Below are 20352 nucleotides of genomic sequence, written 5' to 3' on the forward strand. Positions count from 1 at the left end.
TTGGAAAAATTTTCATATTTTCTAATATTTTTATTATATTTTTTTTTTTATTATCATCACTGAACTTTGGGTGCAATATCTGGAATATCATGAAATTGATATTAATGTAAATTACATGTATGAGAGGTAAAATGACTTTACAGAAAAAGTCCCATTATTCGGCATCTATGGGACCGGGATGATACCGAGATATTGGATTTACCGAATAATCAAAAACCTACCCACTCAGTACCTTAAATATATTGGTGAACACTGTCATCACCACTGATGGTATTACAACTGTTTGGAGAGAGTACTGTATACTGTACAATACTGCAATGAATACAGTACTATACCTGAATCTGAAATATATATATAAATTAGTGAACATATACAAGTGTAGTGACACAGTAGGCATACAAGTCAGATAACACTTCCTGGATGGCCGAAATGATACGTAATATTACCTACCGGCTCAGTACATCACTTGTATTGGTGAACTCATCACTACTTATATTATTACAAATATGTTTGGAGTGAGTGCCGTATACAGTAATTTTTCCAAACAAAATAAAACAGTCGGAAAATTACATAAAATAAAGTGAAGGAATATTAATTGGTAAGGTCTTTCTGATGAAAGTTAAATGTACATTTAGCACTCATGTTTTTGTTCATTTTTGTTTTGTTTTTTATTTACATGTGAAAGGGAGAGTATTGATGGAAACAGTAATGTATTCAATTAACCCCTTAATAACCTCCGGCATTGAACAACCCATTACAATAAAAAACTGTGAGCAATTATGGGAAGGGAACGAAGGTCACTGGTATGTTTACACGACTCTGCGATACAATTCCAAGCAGTCAGAGGGTCGGTTAATCTCAGATGTTTTTGGCCATTTGGTAAATGCACCGTAACTTTGTAACTTCTCCCGTGAATCATAGCATGGGTTTAGGAAGCTAAATAACACATTGTTAGGTGGGCCAGACGATTATCTTCACATCTTTAAGAAAATGGAAGAAATTTAATCCCTCTCTGAGGACGTAGAGTAAGTTTCTTCCATTCTTCTGAAATCAATTTTTTTTTCTTAAAGATCTGAAGATAATCGTCTGGTTCACCTAGCAGTGTGTTATTTAGCTTCCTAAACCCATGCTATGATTCGCTATGAGTCACGAAAAAATTTATAAATTTACGGGGCATTTACTAAATGGACGAAAACATCTGAGATTAACCAACCGCCTGACTGCTTGGAATCGTAGCGTAGAGTTGTGTAAACATACCAGTGACCTTCATTCCTTCCCCATAATTGTTCAATTTTTTTTATAACTCACACTAACTTGATATCACTGACATCGGTACTGTAAAGGGTTGTTCAGTGCCAGAGGTTATTAAGGGGTTAATGGGGTATATTACTGTTTGCATCAACACTCTCTCTTTCACATTAAACAAAAACGAACAAAAGAATGAGCGCTAAATGTATGTTTAACTTTCATCAGAGAGACCTTAGCAATTCATATTCCTACAGTTTATTTTTAAGTATTTTTCTGACTTTAGGTTAGGTTAGGTATGGTTAAATTATTAGGTACAGTTAAACTCGGTTAGATTAGGTTTAGTTAAATAGGACAGTCCCTTCCACCATTATGCTGAGGAATAAAAATATTAGAGCTGTCACAGCCGTACAGCTAAAAACAACGGGGAAACTGATTTAACAAGCACCATTTATTTATGGGTAATGCATTACAGTATCAGTGGTTCATGGGCTATGCAATTACCAGTAAATGTCACTTTCAGGAAGGCGTCAAGAATGAACAAATTTCAAGAATTAGCGAGGGGGCTTGGAACGTAACCCTCACTAATTTGGAGGGGGTGGTTACTGTACTGTATGATACTATCCAATATTGTAATCAATCAATCAATCAATCATTTCCTGTGGCACCCTCGGGGATGCATAGAGCCTCGATGAACTCACACCACCACATCCTATCTTGTGCTAACTCCTCAAGATCTCCCCAACACTCATCTCCAGCTTCCCGTCTCATTGTCCTCACCCACGTCTCTTTTGGCCTTCCTCTACCTCTCCTACCAAGTGCCACCCACCCTGGTGTACCTCGTACTATTCCCTGTCTCCTATACACATGTCCTAGCCACTTCCATCGTGAGAATCTAACATATTCATCGATCGGCTGCACTCCCGTTATTTCTCTAATTCTACTATTTGGTATCCTTTCCCACCACTTAACTCCTAATATTCTTCTAAGTGCTTTATTTTCAAACACCAAGAATTTATTTTCCATAGTCACTGTGCTGTACCAAGACTCGTGTCCATAAATTAAGATACTCCTAACCATTACCTTATAAAGTTTGATTTTTGTATGCACAGAGAAATTGTTATTATTCCAAATATTTTTAAGCATTCCCATTGCCTGATTAGCCTTCTTTAACCTTTCCTCGAATTCAAAGTTCAAAGAACCATCCTTGGCTAAATAAGTACCTAAATATTTAAACCTATCAACTTGCTTTACAACCATACCTCCAATTACACATTCCTGCGCATTTTCCATATTCATATTGATTATTTCAGTTTTTCCACAATTAATAACCAAACCCACCTTGCGACCTTCACTCACCAAACAGTCCAACACTCTCTGCATCTCTTCTGGCCCATCACAAATCAAAACTATATCATCTGCATAATCTAAATCCAAAAGTTTCCTGTTCTCTCCTCAAAGTATACCTGCACCGGTTTCTGTTCCAACGCGTTTCATAATGTAATCAATGACCAATATAAATAGTAAAGGCGATAGAACACCACCTTGAATTACTCCGGACTTGACTTCAAACGAATCACTCAGACAACCATCAACCATCACTTTACAAAATGTGTCCTCATGCATGTTCATAATGACCCTTACAAACTCCTCTGGTATTCCATAATGTCTCATGATCTTCCCTATAGTCTCTCTCGAAACACTATCAAAAGCCTTTTTAAAATCGACAAAACAAAGACTTAACGGTACTCTCACTTCATTAACTTGCTGCATCAAATGCCTAACTATAAAGATCTGATCATTGCAACCACGTCCCTTTCTAAAACCAGCCTGTTCATCCCTCAGAATACCCTCAACCACCGGCTCCAACCTATTTAACAACACTCTACTGAAAACTTTCAAAGCTATCGGTGACAAAGAGATTCCCCTCCAATTACCACATTCACTCAGGTCTCCCTTCTTCGGAACTTTAACAATTACACCATTCTTCCAAACTGATGGTAGTAACCCCGTCACCCATATCTTATTGAATAGCTTGGTCAAGATCATTATTAATCTATCCCCCTCCACTTTAAACATTTCCGGAAATAAACCATCCTCCCCTGGTGCCTTATTATTCTTTAACTGTTTTACTGCTTTCTCCACTTCTGCAAGCCTCAACTCTCCTGTTTCTATATTTAAATCTTCCTGAGCAGACGGTATATCCTCTTCTGGTGGTATTGGTCTATTAAGAACTGTCTCAAAATGCTCTTTCCATCTATTTTTAATATCTCCATCTTTGGTCAATAAATTTCCTTCCCTGTCTCTAACTGGTATTTCCTTGCGTTTACCTGCATTACCACTCAGTTCTCTAATCGATTCATATGCTATTCTTTGACTCTGTCCATCATTTTTGTTCATTAGGATTTCAGTCTCTGCAACCTTTTCATCCACACATCTTCTTTTATCTCTCCTAGCTAACCTTCTTACATCTGAATTCAAACTCCAGTACGCAGCTTTTGCTAATTCAATCTCTCGTTCATCAACGCATTGCATCTCACTCCTCAATTTAGCCTCACCTCTCTTTTTTATCATATCCCACGTTTCCTCTGATATCCATTTCTTTCTCCTGAATCTATGTCTCCTTCCAATCGTACATTCAGCAGTCTCATGCAAAACTTTGTTCACATCCTCCCACATCTCATCTACACTTCTCTCCCCCTCTTCCAACGTTTCCAACACCAAAAACCTATTTCTGCATTCTAATCTGAATCCCTCCTTTTCTTCTCCTTCCCTTCTAAGCCTAACAATATCGTATCTACCAACACCAGATTTTTCCTTCTTCTGATTTTTAAGTTTAAACCTTATTTTTGCAATGCTGAGTTGATGGTCACTACCAATATCCGCTACCCGTTTAACATGAACATCTAGCAGAGAACTTCTATGCCTCCTACTGATAGCGATGTGATCAATCTGATTTTTATATTTTCCACATGGCGACACCCAAGTTGTCTTGTGTATATTGCAATGCTGAAAGAGTGTGCCCCCGATGACTAAGTCATTTGCTAGACAGAAGCTTCCAAACCTCACTCCGTTTTCACTCATCCTACTACCAACTCCCATCTTACCCATACATGCCTCAAATCCCTCATTTGAACAGCCCATTACTGCATTAAAGTCTCCAACGCAGATCTAAACATCATGTCTAGGTACCCTTCCTACTCCTTCTTGCAACTTTTCATAAAATGTGTAATCAATACAATACTATACCCGAGTGTGAAAAAATATAGAATTTAGTGAACATACAGAAGTGTAATGAAACATTAGGCATACAAGTCACAGATAATACTTCCTGGACTGCCAAGATGATTCCGGACATATGCCGAACAATCAAAGATTTTCGTAAATGGGACTATTTCTCAAAACTGCCGAAGTGTCGGATCTACTGAATAATCAGCTGCCGAATAATAGGACTTTTACTATATTCAGTAAGAAAAAATTAATGCCTTATTGCTCATGATTAGTACAAAAAAGGAAAAAACAAAGGGGCCCAAAGCGCCACTCTCTACCGGCTGTTCCCGCCACGCAGAGACCAAACATTCCACTACCACTGCATTGATCTCACATGTAAACAGGATGTTGAGACTTGCAACACTGCCAGGCACTTGATGCCTGCAGCCAGTAGAGTTGAAAACAAAAGTTTTTTTTTGCAAAGGCATTCATCCATACTTCCAGTGATGGTAAGTCCTTACAACTAAACCTAGGTGATAGAGGATGGCTTAAAATAGTGCTGTAAAAAAAAAAAAAAAAAAAAAAAAAAAAAAGTTTTTCTCCAGGGATGGCACTTTGGGCCCTTAAGCCAGGCGACCCCTTGTATATTATAAGCTGTTGCTACAAACTCTTGCAATTTTCCCCACAGAGACAACATCCACACAGACATCTTTGGCATGAACTTGTACCGGGAGTATGTGCATCGTCACCGAGGGAGCAAGAAGAGTGTGGCCATGCAAGGGGCAAGGGGCTTTGACCTGTCCACACAAGACTTTAAGGGTCTCATGGCTGAGCAGTGTTATTCTGTCCTTGTACGGGTGAGTCAGGGTCGGGTGAATGGTTTAGCTAAAATATCTATCTATCTATCTGTCTATTACCAGACGCCTCAGTCCTGTACGGGGTGGCCACAAACAAATCGCCTCCACGTTGCCCTGTCCCCCGCCATTTCACTGCCCTACTCCCAACTCACACCCCCTCTCTCATATAGCTCTCCACTCCATCCCTCCAACTCATTCTCTGCCTCCCCCTCCCTCTCCCCCCCTCCATCTCACTCACATACACTCTCCTCATCAGTCTTTCACCCTCCATCCTCTCCAAATGGCCAAACCACCTCAGTGTGTTCCTCCAACACTTCCTATCACATCCATATCCACACCACAATGCTCTTTTATATCCTCATTTGTCAGCCTCTTTCTCTCCATGTGACTCCACAGGCTCCTCTTAAATAACTCATTTCCACTGCTCTCACTCTTGACTTGTGTCCATCCAACAATGTCCAAGCTTCACTTCCACATGTTAGAGTTGGTATCACAATACTGTCGTGTAGTAACTTTTTCACTTCCATGCTCACTTCCCTGTTTCTTATCACTGCTTTCAAGGAACCAACAACCTTTCTTCCTTGTTGTATGATCCCTTTATTTCAGCCTCCAATATCTCATTACAGTTACCAACATTCCATTCTGTTAGTAAGGGATGTGATCCAAAATATCACAGCTTTCTCCATGCAACTGGTCCTTGTAAGTAGAAGAAACTAGCCTATTAGCTTTAGGTATGGATCAGAATTTTAATTTCTGAAATTTAATATGAAGTTAATAGTAAAAATGACTGGGAAAAAGGCTGCATATACTGGTAAGAAGGACTTACTGTATTTTAATCTTGGTCTGGCAAAAGTATCCCAGTTTCTTATTATTTGTATATTGCCAGGGGTTGCCAGCCAGTCTCAAATAGAGGCATTTACTGAGGTGCTCAGAAAGAGCCTCAGTGATGGCCAGAAAGATTTAAGAAAAGACATCATATAAGTAAGTAATCATGGTGAAAAGAAGACTGTTTGTAACCAGCAGTTACTAGTTGTAATACCAAAGGATAATGTGAATGCTCAGATGAGTTACGTTAGGATGATGCAAATGCTCGGGTGAGTCATGTTAGCTCGGACAGCATCAGAGATGTTCTTGACTCAGTGCTTATTGATAACTGTACAAAGGCTAAAGCTGATGGACTTGTATTGAAATTTCCATCCAGGGAGGTAGGAGTAAGGTAAATGAGGTGATAAAACATCATTTTGGCTTTGATGATGTTTACTGTGTATCAGACAAGAAAAATGATGCCAGAGATGGTGATATCATACCTTTCTCATTCTTAGATGACTCAGATATCGTTCCAAGCATTTTGAATAACAACAAAATAAAGATGCGTATGTGGATAGTGGTTGCACTCTGAACCTCCTTTTTTCATGAAGTAGGAATGATACAAAAATTGCTGTCTTAAAGATGTCTCCTGAGGTGCAGTCCTTCATCACAGAATAGGGCAATTACATCCGTATAGGTCTCACATGATGCGTTGCCTTCAACAGATCCTGGGTTACTCAGTGTCATCACTGCCAGGTTTTGGTTACACATCTGAGAAGTGTATTAGAAAGAACAATGATCCCAAATGTGTTTTTAGTTTTAGAGTTCATAAATCTGAAGATTGTGGTAATAAAGTCTCTCTAATGCATAAGATGCTTTTCCATAAGTCACAGAGAAGCTGATATCAGTTTTCAGTCAGTTGCTTATTTTGCATCTCGTAAAGAATGTCGAGTTCATGATTTCCCATTGGAATAGATTAATTGAAAACACCAACTTTGTCCATTAAGAAAACAAATGATAGCCCCTGGAGTCATTTAATAAATTGTCTTCTAAAAATTTATTTCATCCATAATAAGATGGAACATGCAGTAAACCCTCATTATGATTGACTAATTGGGGGAAAGCCTGATCTAATAAAGCTGAAAATCTGTTACATCAGTGGTCCCCCTGAGGTGGGATTTCATATACATTTTTCAAAATAAATGAGTACAATCTTGTTGGTTTACTTTATCTTAGGTTATATGTCATAGATGGTTTCCCTGTACAGTACAGTACTTAGGTCTGAAAGGAGTCTCAAGGGTTGCCCATGAAGGTGGGTGTCGCCTATATGTAATTTTTCTCATAAGTTCATGTATTCAGAGTATGTGATTTCCTAGTACGTGACATCCTTTGCCACTCATATACTTGCGTACTCTGAGTGCCTACTGTACGGTATATATATAAAAACATCCACCAGGTTCTGTAGTTTCACATAAACGTATTCGGTAGAGTCAAGCCGTACACTGCCACTTTTAAAAGGGGTGCCAAATCCCAGATCATGTGTTTCTCCCCACAATATTCATCCAGCCAGGTCGATCTCTTGTCAGTCCCCCAGCCTCACAGACTTCCATACCTCTCTTCCTCACACACTCATCCACCATATCCCTGCACCTTCTCCTTGGCCAACCTCACCTCCTCCCTCCTTCAAATTCACTCCGATATACCTTTTTCACCACTCAGTTGGTATCCATTCGCTCCACATGACCATACCACTTCAGTACACTCTCATTGCTTGTGGTGTCCACAGACTTCTTCACTCCACATCTTTCACGAATCACATTATTTCGTATCCTATCCACTCTCTGTACTCCACATACATTCCTCAGGAGTCCCATCTCCACTGCTCTCACTCTTGACTTTTCATTTTCATGCCACACCATAGTCTCACGTCCATATGTTAAAGTTGGCACTAACATTCCTACATGTAAGCCTCGTTCTGCTGCAACACTGAAGCCTCTGTTTCTTATCAAGACCTTCATAGCACCAGGTACTTTCGTTCCTTGTGCCACTATATTATCCACTTCTTTTGTGCCTTTTCCTTTCTTTTCTATCACTGTACCAAGGTATTTGAACTCTCTCATCAATTCCAGTCTCTCTCCATTCACTGTAACGTCGCATATGACAAAGTGGACAGAGAAGGATTGTGGAAAGTTATGCATATGTACGGTGTAGGTGGTAAACTGCTAGGTGCCATCAAGAGTTTTTAGGATGGTAGTGATGTATGTGTAAGGGTTAACTGGTTATCTAAGTGAATGGTTCACGATTGGTGTGGGCGTGAGACAAGGTTGTGTGATGTCCCCATGGGTGTTCAGTATATGTACTGTATATGGATGGGGTGATGAGAGAAGTAAAAACTCGAATAGTGGAGAGGGGATGGCATTGGTAATGAATGATGATAGATGGATTATCTCAAATTTGTGTATGCTGATGATGCAGTACTACTTGCAAATGCCGGACAAGAACTTGGTAGACTGGTGCAGAGTTTTGCTGATGTCTGTGAGCGTCGTGCCTTGAGAGTAATTTTAGAAAAGAGTATCATCATCATCATCATCATCATCATCATCATTATCATCATCATCATCATCATCATCCAATCCTACATTGCCCCATGAGGAGCGTAGGAGCCCGGGCCTAGGCAGTTGGTCCCGACATTTTAGATGAGAGTGACCAGCCTCACTCATCCCTGAGTGGCATTACATAAGCAGTCAACCCCAACCATCCCTTGGATATAAACCTTCACCAGCTCAATCCGATTGGAGTGCAGTAATTACCCAGTAAACCACCAGGTGCCAAAATTTGGTTATATGGTTACCACCCAACATAGTAAATGGTTTCCTGGTGCAAAGGAAACCATTTGGCTTGTCACTAAGTGTACAGTCACCCACAGGCAGAAGGAAGAGGAAAGAATGAAGGAAAGAAAGACAGAAGAGGGAGTGTAAAGTTACCCATAGGCAGAAGGACAAGGAAAGAATGAAGGAAAGGAAGACAGAAGAGGATGGAAGGAAAGATGGATGGAGGAGAGGGAAGGGCAGACACCCAACAGCAGCAAAGTGATGGTCATTGAGGGATGACTCCCAGTGCGATATTACAGCGAATGGAGAGAGACTGGAATTGGTGAGAAAGTTCAAATACCTGGGTACAGTGACTGAAAAGAGAGGAAAATGCACAAAAGAAGTGGAATGTAAAGTAGCACAAGGAAGGAAAGTAGCTGGTGCAATGAAGGCCTTGATAAGAAACAGAGGCTTGAGTGTTGCAGCTGCACGAGTATTAGTGCCAACTTTAACATTTGGATTTGAGACTATGGTGTGGCATGAAAATGAAAGATAGAGCAAGAGCAGTGGAGATGGGACTGCTGAGGAATGTATGTGGAGTACTTTATGGCTTCCACATCTTACATGGTACTGATTTCTTCCACTCTTCTCACATCCTTCCATCTCGCAGCCATTCCCCAGCCATTTACACTCACATTGCTTTCATTCTCTATGTTCAACAATTCCTTAAAGTGTTCTCTCCATCTGCTCACTTTTTCTCCCATCTCCACTAGTAATCTACCATTTTTATCTTTCACTCCCCAACTAACTTCTTTGGCACCCTGCCTAAGTTGCTGTATATACAGTAAACCCTTGATATAACGAACCCTGGTATTGTGAATTTCGGATATAACGAACGGCCAAATTGCGACCGAACTTCCCCTGGATTTTGCAAACAAAGGTCGCTAAATGAGGGGGACGTTCGGGAATCAGCCCACGGTGACAGCAGCATCCCTTTCTGGCACAGTAAGTGTACTGTAACAGTACTACATTATACTGTATTCTTATTACAGGTACAGTATTGTATATATATGTACAACTTCATACAGTATTTTATTTACATGTACAACCTCATAAACCATGGAATTCTTCATATAAAACTTCATAGAGTAAGTTTAGGTTATGTTGAGCACGTAGAACCGAACAGCTCCCCTTATATAGCGAACTGAGTTCAGTAATCCCTCGCCTATACTGACCCCTCATATATAGCAAACTTTCGGTTATAACGACCCACCCCTCCCCCCAAATTAGTTCGTTATGTCGAGAGTTCACTGTATACAGTATATATATATATATATACAGTAGGCTCACACAGTGTGCGAGAGATTGGACGGTCCCCGACCTCGCGCACTGGGAATTCGCATACTGGGAATACATAATCTTATGGGAATAATTACATATGGGCGGTACCCCCTCATACCTGGACATTTTTTGGCCTGTAGAGACATAATAAAGGTCATATTTTTCAAACATTGTACTAAAGCTGTAGCTACAATAACAAAAATATGGGTAGTCACCTTAACAACAGTAGACAACAGGCTTGATGACCTTAAATAACAGGGGTTCCGAGGCCCGGCAACACTTACAGCCACACTCCCCACCACACCAACACTTCCCTCCACAGGCTTCTCTTGAGCACCTTCCCCAGGAGCATCAAAGTCACTCACTTCGGCCATAAACCCTTCAAAGTCCAATGCTGACACTTCTGACATTGCATCCTCTTCATCCTCAACAGTAGAATGCCCGGGAATATCTGCGCATCAACATGACGACATGTGACGCGCTGTGTGAGGGGTGGTCATGCACTAATAGAAAATGGCATTGTTGAGCCACTCCTTGCCTATGCCTCGCGTTCTGTGTGGTAAACTCGCGCATTCAAGGGTTTTTGGTTATGATTTTTGGTCACTCGCGCACAATGCGAATCGCGCACTGTGATGACGCGCATTGTGCGAACCTACTGTATATATGTATGAGGCGTCTTGTGGCAGAGTGACTTATGCACCAGGGGATTACTTTTGAGTAATTAAAGCTTAAATTTGAAGAATGTGTACATAAAAGGTATAAATAAATAACTAATGTTGTTTTATATCAATGTAATGCTCTCATAAAACACAATTTAATGAATCCATTGTTTAGAAAAAATAACAAACAAAAACCAATACCAAACACACAAACGCACACACCCCCATTGGGGGTCATACACAAAATACTAACATGGGTCATAATTATGTGATCCTATCTATCTATCTATCTATAGCCCGACGCCCTAATCCCGCAAAGGGTGGCCGCAGACAAAACGCCTCCAAGTCACTCTGTCACCCACCATTTGACTCCCCTCCCCCCAACTCACCCCCCCCTCCCTCATATACCTCTCAACTCCATCCCTCCACCTCATCCTCGGTCTACCCCTCCCTCTCCCTCCCTCCACCTCACCTACATACACCCTCTTAGTCAGTCTTTCATTCTCCATTCTCTCCACATGTCCAAACCACCTCAGTGTATTTCTCCTAATCTTTTCAACCACATCCACATCTACCCCACAACGTTCCTTCACTTCTTCATTCGTCAACCTGTCCCTCCATGTCACTCCACATGCTCCTCTCAAGTAACTCATTTCCACTGCTCTCACTCTTGACTTGTTCCCCTCTTGCAAGGTCCACGCCTCGCTTCCATACGTCAGGGTAGGGATCACAATACTATCATGCAGTGACTTCTTAACTTCCATACTCACCTCCCTATTTCTCATCACTGCTTTCAGTGTGCCAACAACCTTCCTTCCCTGCTGTACCCTTTCACGTACTTCATCCCCCAAAGTTCCATCCTTACTCATCACACTACCCAAGTACTTGAATGCACTCACATTCTCCATATCCTCACCATCCAACCTCACTGCACACTCTGTGACATCATTTCTCTCAAACACCATAACTTTACTTTTGTTTACATTAACTTTCAGCTTCCTCCTCCTACACACTGTCCCAAATTCATTCACCAAACCTTGCAACTCCCATTCATCTTCACTCAACAATACTGTATCATCAGCAAACAGCAACACCGGAAGCTTCCAAATCTCACCCTCATTCATTAGGGCCACCCCCACATCCACTGCCCTACCTTGCACCTCCTTTACAACCCCATCCATATATATATTAAACAGCCATGGGGACATCACACACCCCTGTTTCAGTCCCACATTGAGATCAAAGAACTCACTCAGCTCTCCATCCACTCACACCGTAGCCCTAGCTCCCTCGTACATACTCTTCACAGCACTCAGCAATTTCCCCTCCACTCCATATATTCTTAATACCTTCCACATACCTTTCCTATCTATTCTGTCATAAGCTTTCTCCAAGTCCATGAAGGCAGCGTACACTTTCCTTCCCTTTTCTAGATACTTCTCCACTAAACATCTTAGAACAAATATCTGATCTACACACCCTTTTCCCTTCCTAAATCCCCCTTGTTCTTCTCCAACTAGCTCCTCTGTCATATGCCTAACCCTATCAATGAGTATTGTACCATATATTTTACCAGTCACACTAAGAAGGCAAATACCCCTATGGTTACCACATACTTCTCTCTCCCCTTTTCCTTTGTACAGAGGAACAATTATACCTGATTTCCAGTCCTCTGGAACCCTTCCCTCTTCCCAAGCCAATCTACACAACTTCCATATCCACTCCACAACAATCTCACCTCCATACCTCAGCATTTCACCACACACTCCATCAATTTCTGGGGCCTTTCCCAGCTTAATCTTCTTCATCGCTTCCACTACTTCCGACCTACTGATCTCTTCCTCCCTCCTCTCATCTCTTCTTCTCCCAGCCATTCCCCAACCACTTATACTCACACTGCTCTCACTCTCTACATTCAACAAATCCTCAAAGTGCTCCTTCCATCTCCTCAATTTCTCTCTCTTCTCCACCAACAATCTATTATTCCTATCTTTCACTCCCCTACTATTTCCCCTTTCACACTGCCTTACTTTCTTTACCTCCTTCCAAAACAATTTCTTACTCTCCCTCCATTTCACACTCAGATTCCTCCCAAACTCTTCATCCACTTTCTTCTTACTCTCCTTCACCAGTCTCTTAACCTCCCTTCTCCTGCTCACATATACGTCTCTCTTCTCTCTCTCATCTTCTCCCCTACCTCTGCTCGCCAACCATTCACCATATGCCTTCTTCTTTTGTTCCACAGCTCGTTTCACCTCATCATTCCACCATGCTGTCCCTTGCACACCCTTGCATCTCCTCCTCACTCCACAAACCGCCTCACACGCTGCGCTTATCTCTTCCGTGAATATCTTACATACGTCTTCCACCCCTTCCATCTGCTCTAGCTCATACCTTCCCAGTCTTTCTTCCACTATGCTCTTATACTCTGTCCTCTTCTCACTATCTTGCAATTTCTCCACTCTTCTCACAGGAGCTGCTTCCTCCTGTCTTCCCCTTCGCCTCCTCAACCACTTTCTTTGCAGCTCTACCTTGGCCATCACTAAGTGATGGTCCGAGACTCCATTCCCCCACCCTCTCCACACCCTTGCATCCAACACTTGTCTTCTCATTCGCTCATCCACACACACGTAGTCTATCATTGCCTTTCGTTCAACAAGTTCACCATCCATCCTCCTCATTACTCTCCATGTATACCGGTGGATCATCCTATGATGAAAGTAGGTGTTGGCTATTGCCAACCCCTTACCAGCACAGATGTCCACCAAAGCACTACCATTCCCATCTACTTCCGCTGGCACACCCCACTGACCAACCACTCCATCCACTCGTACATTCCCGACTTTGCCATTCATGTCTCCAATCAACAGCACTCTCTCGCTCCTCTCAAACTTGTCCATACATGCTTCTACTCTCGCCCAAAACTCATCTTTCACTCTTGCCACTCGATCCTCTGTTGGAGCATACACACATACAATCGCCCATGCTTGTATACCTACTTTCATCCTCACCCATACAATCCTTGCACCCACTGTTCCATACTCTCTTATATTCTCCTTCCACTTCTTGCTTATCATCAGACATACTCCCTCTCTTGCCCTCTCATTCTCACTGACTCCCGCACATATACCTACACCGTATTCCCATTCTCTCACCCTTTCACCTTTCCATTTAGTTTCAGTCAATCCACATATATCCACTTTTGCATCCTCAAGCACCTGGACAATCTCTCTCTCTTTCACTTCATCATTCACTCCTCTCACATTCCACGTTCCTACTCTCAGAATGTCCTTTGTCCGTTCCTTAGTCGTCAACGTATGGTCCGTCCGGGTCCGAGGCGCTCTATTTGCTTTTTTAGTTAGTTCTTTTTATGGGGTGGGGCACTAACCCACCACCAACCCTTTTAGTCGCCTCGTACGACAAGCAGGGATACTGGGGGAGTATTCTTGAAACCCCCCTACCCCCAGGGGGGGGTGATCCAAATAATAATAAACATAAAAATTAAGAAACTGTGAAAGTTTTACATTAATAATGCAATTTCTTGATTTTTGATTAATTTTTATATTGTAAATTTTTAATTAAAAGCACTTAAAGCACTCAAAATGGGCAGAGGACAGTGCAGCCCATCAACCACGTGCGAGGTTTAGGGGGACACTGGTGGGGGACTGGCTGAGGCTGGAGGCTAGTATTGAGATGCAGCTTCCCAATGGCTAGCCGCTCATGGCCCATACATCCTTCTGCCATGTGGGAGCAGACTTCCTCTATGGGTTTTCAAGGCCTAAAACACGCAACGTTTGCCCATCCGCCAGCCAGCCATAAGGATCCTTTTTGTACGTAGCTTTATACAGGGAGGATCTAGAAGGCTCCACCTACATATTGGCGGGAATAACTCACCATCGGCCATTTTTGGCGCATACGCCACTCTGCTGCTAGACGCCTCATATATATATATATATATACTGTACAATAATGTCCCGATATACGATAGATACCCCTAGATGTGATACCTCGGCTTAGTGATGGGGGTACAAATTGCACCAGGCACAGATACCTGATGGGTGAGCCCCGGTTTAAAGATGGGCCCTCCGATGTCGCGCCTGCAGACAACGGGTTGAAATTTTGAATTCCACACGTTCCCGCTGCCAGCTGAGCCCGCCCGCCTCCCAGGATGTGCAGAAATGCTTGCACAGGCCCCATACCCATCGCTTACCCTGCACTCACCCATATCGCTCTTCTCATACCAGCCATCTCAGAGTGAGGATCTCCCTTATGCTCGCCCACTACGTATCATATTGTACCACCAGCACTACGCAAGTTGCTATCGTAGTGCATCATAACTGTGTTCAAGCAGTGCTGTGAGTAGAGCAGCGATTCTAATCGTGTGTACAGTGCGATATTGTGTGAATTTTAGCCAAAATAAGTGTGATCATGTCTGGTAAGGGTGCTGCACGTGGTGGAGCTAGTGGTGGTGCTAGTGGAGGCCCTAGTTGTAGTGGTAAGCGTCCTGCTAGTGGTGGTGGTGGTGATGTTCCCGCGAAGCATGTCCGTAGGACTGTGTCACTTGAGGTCAAATTGGAAATCCTTAAGCGACATGACAAAGGCGAAGGTGCGTGTTCTTTCACGTCAGCTCTCCACCTGGCCCAGTCGACTGTCTCCACCATCATCAAGAAGAAGAGGCCATTAGGGCTGCTGCTAGGGTGGTTGCAACCTTATCTGCCTCCCGTATCACCCGCCAGCGAGAGCCTGCAACGGAGGAGCTGGAGAGGATGCTGCGCACTGGGTGGCAAATCAGAACTGGCGCAAGGAACCCATGAGCCATGCTCTTATTTGTACTAAGGCTCTCTCGCTCTAGGACGAGCTCAAGGTAAGGCGCAAGCTTGATGAAAGTGAGACCCTTAAGGCTAGCCATGGGTGGTTTGACCAGTTTAAGAGGTGGGCAAATGTCCACCACATGAAGATGTACTGTAAGGCGGCGAGTGCAGATACGGTGGCAGCGACAGCTTTTCCTGATGAGCTGAAACGAATTATCGCGGCGGGTGTCTGCAGTGTGAAGCAGGTCTTGAATTTTGACGAGACAGGGGTCTTTTGGAAGAGAATGTCCTCCAAGACATATCTTGCAATGGAGGAAAGGTCTACATCAGGATTCAAGACCTCAAAGGACCTGTTGACGCTCTTGCTGGGGGGCAACGCCGAGGGCGACCTGAAGTTGAAGCCGCTCCTAGTTTACCACTCCGAGGACCCCAGGGCTCTGGTGGGGTATGTTAAGGAGAACCTGGGGTTATCTGGAAGTCAAACAAGGAGGCTTGATTAACATCAGATACCTGTTCGTCATATATTCGCTTGTACCTCTCTCGTGTGCTGAAGAGGCATGCGTCTCGTGAAAATCTGGTGAACAGATTTCTGCTGGTGGTGGATAACGCGCCTAGCCACCCGCCCGCAATGAAGGAATGGGCCAGCAATCCTGAGGTGGTGTTCCAACCCCCCAACACCACATCTTTGTTGCGGTCAGTGGACCCAGGGGTGATCGCTGCCATTAAGGCCTACTACCTCCACGATGAAGCAGTTGGTAAGGGCCTATGACAGTGACGACAGAACAACTGTACAACAGTTCTGGAGAGGGTACAACCTATGCCACGCCTGGAGAATATAACTGCAGCATTGGATGAGGTGAGCCAGGCGACGATGAACAGTGTGTGGCGGAAGCTGTGGCAAGAATGTGTTCACTCCTTCACCGGCTTCCCCGAGGGCATGTAACCTCTGCCTGTCAAGCGTGTGCAGTAGGACATTGTCAAGCTGTCACACGAGGCAGGCTTCGGGGATGTCGACGAGGATGACGTGGAGGAGGTTCTTGAGAGCCACAGGGAGGAGCTCAGCAACAAGGAGCTCCTCAGTATGGAGATCGAGCATGGGCTCCAGGAGGCAGAGGAGGAGGAGGAGGAAGTTGTGCCTGAGGTCAATGCTCTCAACATCAAGATCCTAATGGAGATACAAACAAAGCTGGATGAGCTTATAGACCTTATGAAAACACACGACCCCCTCCCAGGATGAAGGAGGGACACAGCTAATTGGCTCGAGGAGAGTATGAAAGTGTACAGGACGATGCTGGCGGAGAAGAAGAGGGCGGCCAGGCAGACAACGATCACATTGTTCTTTAAGCAGGCCCCCACCAGGCCAGCAAGTTGCACAGGATCTCCCCAGCCCTAGATGAGCAGAGCATTTCCCCAGCCCTTGACAAGCAGAGGATCTCCTCAGCCCTCGACGAGCAGAGCATCTCCCCAACCTTCAACCAGCAGAGAAACACCGAGGGACACCTCCCACTAAGGACATGCTCGGCCCACTGTGCTGGACCTAACCTCCAGCCGATCCCTGTCTCCCGTGTCACCTGTGTCTCCACTAAGGCACTCTTCCACTCCATCACTGCCTTCTCATCCCACCCTCCATCTCCCACGCCACTTCGGCCACTGTCTCTGTCTCCCTCACCACAATGAGAGCCACCGCAAATGACTCCATCGCTACCTCATTATTCATCGCAGCGGTCTCCCTCACCACCTCACCGGACATCGCAGCTGTCTCCCTCACCATCTCCTCTGTCATCGCATTGCACTCCATTGCCACCCCCAGAGCCATCGCATTGCACCTCATTGCCTCCGCCTGAGCCAGCTCATCACACCCCATCGGCTCTGCCTGAGTCATCGCATCGCATTCCATCACCTCCGCCTGAGTCATCGCATCGCACTCCATTGCCAACCCCCTCTGACCCTCCCCTGGAGATAGGGTTTGAGGGCTTTGAGGAGGAGGACTGAGTGTTGGGGAGCACCACATGTTCCCTAGCCTCGGGGGATGATAGCAAGGATGATGACCAGGACTGGACATGGACTTACAAGAAGTAAGTGATGAGAGGTGTTTGATATATTCTAACTTATTTGTTATGATTTTCAGGCTTTATTTGTTGCTTTCAGTGAGTTATTTACAGGTGTTAGGCTTGGGTTAGCTTCCTTGACAGCTGTTAGGCCATTTAGATTGCCTTTAAACCTGTTTTTGGGCTTATCTTGGTGGGTTTTGGACTTGGTTTGGGGGGGAAACCCAAGGCTGGTAAACAGTCCACATTGAAATACGTGTTAAAAGTACCCCTATATACGATACCCCGTCTAACGATGGGATTTAACCTAACCAATTAGATCATTAAACTGGGGTATGCCTGTATATATTTATTGTTAGACAGCTTCAGGAAAACTATATTGGTAGGATAAGGGATCTGTATTTTGTTTTTGTTGATTTGGAAAAGCCTTTGACAGAGTCCCTAGAGAGGTGGTGAAGTGGGCAATGAGAAAGCTTGGCTTGGAGGAGTGGCTGGTTAGGGTGGTTATGGCCATGTATGTGGGTGCTTGCACCCAGGTAAGAGTGAATGGAGATTTGAGTGATGAGTTTTCTGTGAATGTTGGTGTGCATCAGGGGTCAGTTTTGAGTCCCATGTTGTTTATCATGGTACTTGAAGCCCTCTCACATGACTTTAGAAACGGACTTTCTTGGGAGATGTTGAATGCTGATGATTTGGTGTTGATTGTAGAGAATGAAAGGGAGGCGGAGGAAGGGTTTGGGAAGTGGAAAGATGGTATGGGGCACAAGGGCTTAAGGGTAAATACAGATAAAACAAAAGGGATGATATCTAGGGTTGGTGGCAGTATTGTCAAAGACAAGGGAGAGTGGCCATGTTCAGTTTGCCACAAGGGCGTGGGAAGTAATTCCATCTTGTGCAGTGTTTGTGATAAATGGGTGCATAAGAAATGTAGTGGTATCGGAGGTAGAGTGCGAGATAGTGCTGATTTTGTGTGCATGGCGTGTCGGGGATAGCAGGTGGAGATTGTCAGGCGTGAAAGGATTGAACTTGCTGGTGAATCTCGTGAGTGTGTGGAAGAGTTTTGTTATTTAGGAGACATGTTGTGTGCTAGAGGTGGGGCTGGAGCTAGCTCTGTGGCTAGGGTGAGAAGTGGTTGGAAGAAGTTCAGGGAGCTGTTGCCTCTCCTGACATTAAGAGGACTATCCCTACATGCTAAGGGGTCTTTGTACGCAGCATGTGTTAGGAGTGTAATGCTGTATGGTAATGAGACCTGGGCAGTAAAGGAGGAGGATATTCGCTGGCTCAGACGTACAGAAATGACAATGATTAGGTGGATGTGTAGTGCGTCCCTGCGTGCAAGGTCTGGGGGGACTGGGTTTATGATGGAAGAGTTGAGAGGTAGGATGGGACTGGAGTGTATTGGTGTTGTGATGACGAGAGGTAGATTGAGTTGGTTTGGACATGTGGAGAGGATAGGGGATGATAATTGGGTGAGGAAGGTGAGAAGTGTTAATACTGGGGGTGGGGTTATGAGGGGTAGACCGAGAAAGACATGGGACGAGGTCATTAAGTGTGACCTCAGGGTTAAGGAACTGAACAGGGAGGCTGCAATGGATCGTGCAGCATGGAGAGCCACCATTAGGTGACCAAGGCTGACGCATACAAGCACGTTGGAGCCTTTAAAAACAAAACGATGTATATATTGTACAGTGATCTGCCCACTACCCAGACATTTTTAGCTTGGGCCATCAGAACCCAAAAATGGCCCCAAAACGTAAAAAAAAAAAAAAAAAATCCGAATTTTGTTCACCCATAATTTGAACTTGGTCCACAGCACTAAACAGCTGTGTTTACACAGCCCCTTTCTTCCTCCCCTCCCGGACCTCCCCAGTTACTGCCTAACGACATCCAGGCTAGATGCTCACCGCAGTGGATGCTGCACGTACTCATTTTTGTGAATAAATAGTGAATAAACTTCAATACCCTGCCACTAGACCACATGGGAATTTACAGTGTTGTGCAGTGTTAAGAAATTAGACTTTAGAGTGCAAAGGATTAAATGCAGAGTGTAAACTGGCAGTTGAAACTGGCATGGCACAAGTAAGAACAGAATGTGCAGTGTTCAAAAATTATAACTCACAGTGCAAAAGGATTAAGTGCAGCACAGCACTGGATTATTGTACGTGCTTCAAGAGCATTTTCATCACTGACAGAGCCTTTAGAGGTGGCAGGTTAATATTCATGAATGCCACGGACTTCTTGTAAGTACCCTGTACACTGCTAAATATTTTCCATACCTCAAAATCCTGATTCTCTGGTTCCTTTTCAATTTATTTCATGCTTTCTGTCCCTTATTTGTGTGAATAGGGCCATAAATAGGTGCTATGCATGTCCGGTATGGAGTTATGCAGGTGGTTGTCTGAGTTAGGCTGGGTTAGGGTCCATAAGTACCAGTGCAGGAGGCAAGGGCCCAGTATCCGGATGAACCCACTTCCCGTACGTGCCTTTGGCTGTATTACCTCGGATAATGGGAGGATTAGTGTATATATATATATATATATATATATATATATATATATATATAT

General features: G+C 43.8%; 1 protein-coding gene across 1 annotated transcript in view; it reads left to right on the forward strand.

Moving 5' to 3' along the window:
* LOC145401884 (haloacid dehalogenase-like hydrolase domain-containing 5) overlaps window positions 1-20352 on the forward strand; it is a 161573-nt gene that overhangs the window by 87508 nt on the left and 53713 nt on the right. The window contains exon 7 of the mRNA XM_080273992.1: window positions 5144-5312. Coding sequence (XP_080130118.1) covers window positions 5144-5312 — 169 coding nt within the window. The remainder of the gene's footprint in view (window positions 1-5143; window positions 5313-20352) is intronic.

This window comes from Coenobita brevimanus, chromosome 57 (assembly GCF_032717465.1).
Source record: "Coenobita brevimanus isolate Jiangsu-jjx chromosome 57, ASM3271746v2, whole genome shotgun sequence".
In the NCBI taxonomy this organism is placed as follows: Eukaryota; Metazoa; Arthropoda; class Malacostraca; order Decapoda; family Coenobitidae; genus Coenobita; species Coenobita brevimanus.